At 65.8% G+C, this 1242-nt stretch overlaps 1 protein-coding gene across 1 annotated transcript in view; it reads left to right on the top strand.

Annotated features, from left to right (window-relative positions):
- Window positions 1-296: 296 nt before the first annotated feature.
- LOC117243763 (sporozoite surface protein 2-like) overlaps window positions 297-1242 on the top strand; it is a 2571-nt gene continuing 1625 nt past the window's right edge. The window contains exons 1-2 of the mRNA XM_033511474.1: window positions 297-321; window positions 684-1187. Coding sequence (XP_033367365.1) covers window positions 297-321; window positions 684-1187 — 529 coding nt within the window. The remainder of the gene's footprint in view (window positions 322-683; window positions 1188-1242) is intronic.

The following is a 1242-nucleotide window of genomic DNA, read 5'->3' as shown; positions in this document are numbered from 1 at the left end:
CACTGTTATGTCAGTTACAGAGAACAATAAAAAGGGAAGTTTCAAAGGCTGCGTGTCAGAGGATGATTGAGCACTGATCTCCAGGGAATGGTCCCAAGGGTGCCAGAGCTCCAGGAACACTTGGATAACACTCTAGGGATTGTTGGGGTGTCCCGTGCAGGGCCAGGGGTTGGATCAATCACCAGCAGTCCCTTCCAAGTCAGGACGTTCTGCAATTGTCTGACTTAAGCTGAGGTTTATTCAAGTTTCCACCTACATCATGAAGGACACGGCACAGAACGGGATGAGCAACGAGGATGATCCCAGCTTGCTGGAACACTGGTAAAAGCGTTCACTCGTGTGCTCCAGCAGTGGCACTGCGGTGTCAAACTCTCAAGTGAAAACTGAGATGGGGAGCACGCAATGCCCGTGGGCAGGACACGGGGAGAGCGCTGCACGGTCGGGGCTCACACCTCCCGCCGCACCCGCAGCCAGCCGCGACACGGGCAGCATTTCCACACAAACTCCTTCGAACGGGAGGGTGGCTCGAGTTTAAAATTCCACGCAGGGTGGAACACACAGCTGTACCGACAGTGGGCGGGAGGCCGAGGCCCACAGGAGCCCCTCGGCCGCGGGTGGCGGGGCCCGAGCGCGGCAGCCCGCGCCTGAGGAGCCCCTGCGCGGCGGCCGCGGAGACCCCTGAGCCCGCGGAGACCCGCGGAGACCCCCGAGCCCACAGAGCCCACAGAGCCCGCGGAGACCCCTGAGCGCACAGAGACCCCCGAGGCCCGCGGAGACCCCCGAGCCCACAGAGCCCACAGAGCCCGCGGAGCCCCCTGATCCCACAGAGACACCTGAGCCCGCGGAGATCCCTGAGCGCACAGAGACACCTGAGCCCGCGGAGACCCCTGAGCGCACAGAGCCCGCGGAGCCCACAGAGCCCGCGGAGCCCACAGAGCCCGCGGAGCCCACAGAGCCCACGGAGCCCGCGGAGCCCCCGCGGAACCCACAGAGATCGCGGAGCCCGCGGAGCCCACAGAGATCGCGGAGCCCACAGAGATCGCGGAGCCCGCGGAGCCCACAGAGATCGCGGAGCCCACAGAACTCGCGGCGCTCTCAGAGCCCACAGAACTCGCGGCGCTCTCGGAGCCCACAGCGTCCCGGCGGGAAGCTGCCCCCAAGCAGCCGGCCCCTTCCAGCATCCCCCGGTAAGCCAGCCGGCTGCCCGCGCGGCCCCAGCGCGGGTCAGCGTTATGAAAGGCG

The sequence above is a fragment of the Parus major genome, unplaced genomic scaffold (assembly GCF_001522545.3).
Source record: "Parus major isolate Abel unplaced genomic scaffold, Parus_major1.1 Scaffold258, whole genome shotgun sequence".
In the NCBI taxonomy this organism is placed as follows: Eukaryota; Metazoa; Chordata; class Aves; order Passeriformes; family Paridae; genus Parus; species Parus major.
Note: the sequence above shows the minus strand (reverse complement) of the source record. Positions and strands in the feature narration are given on the sequence as shown.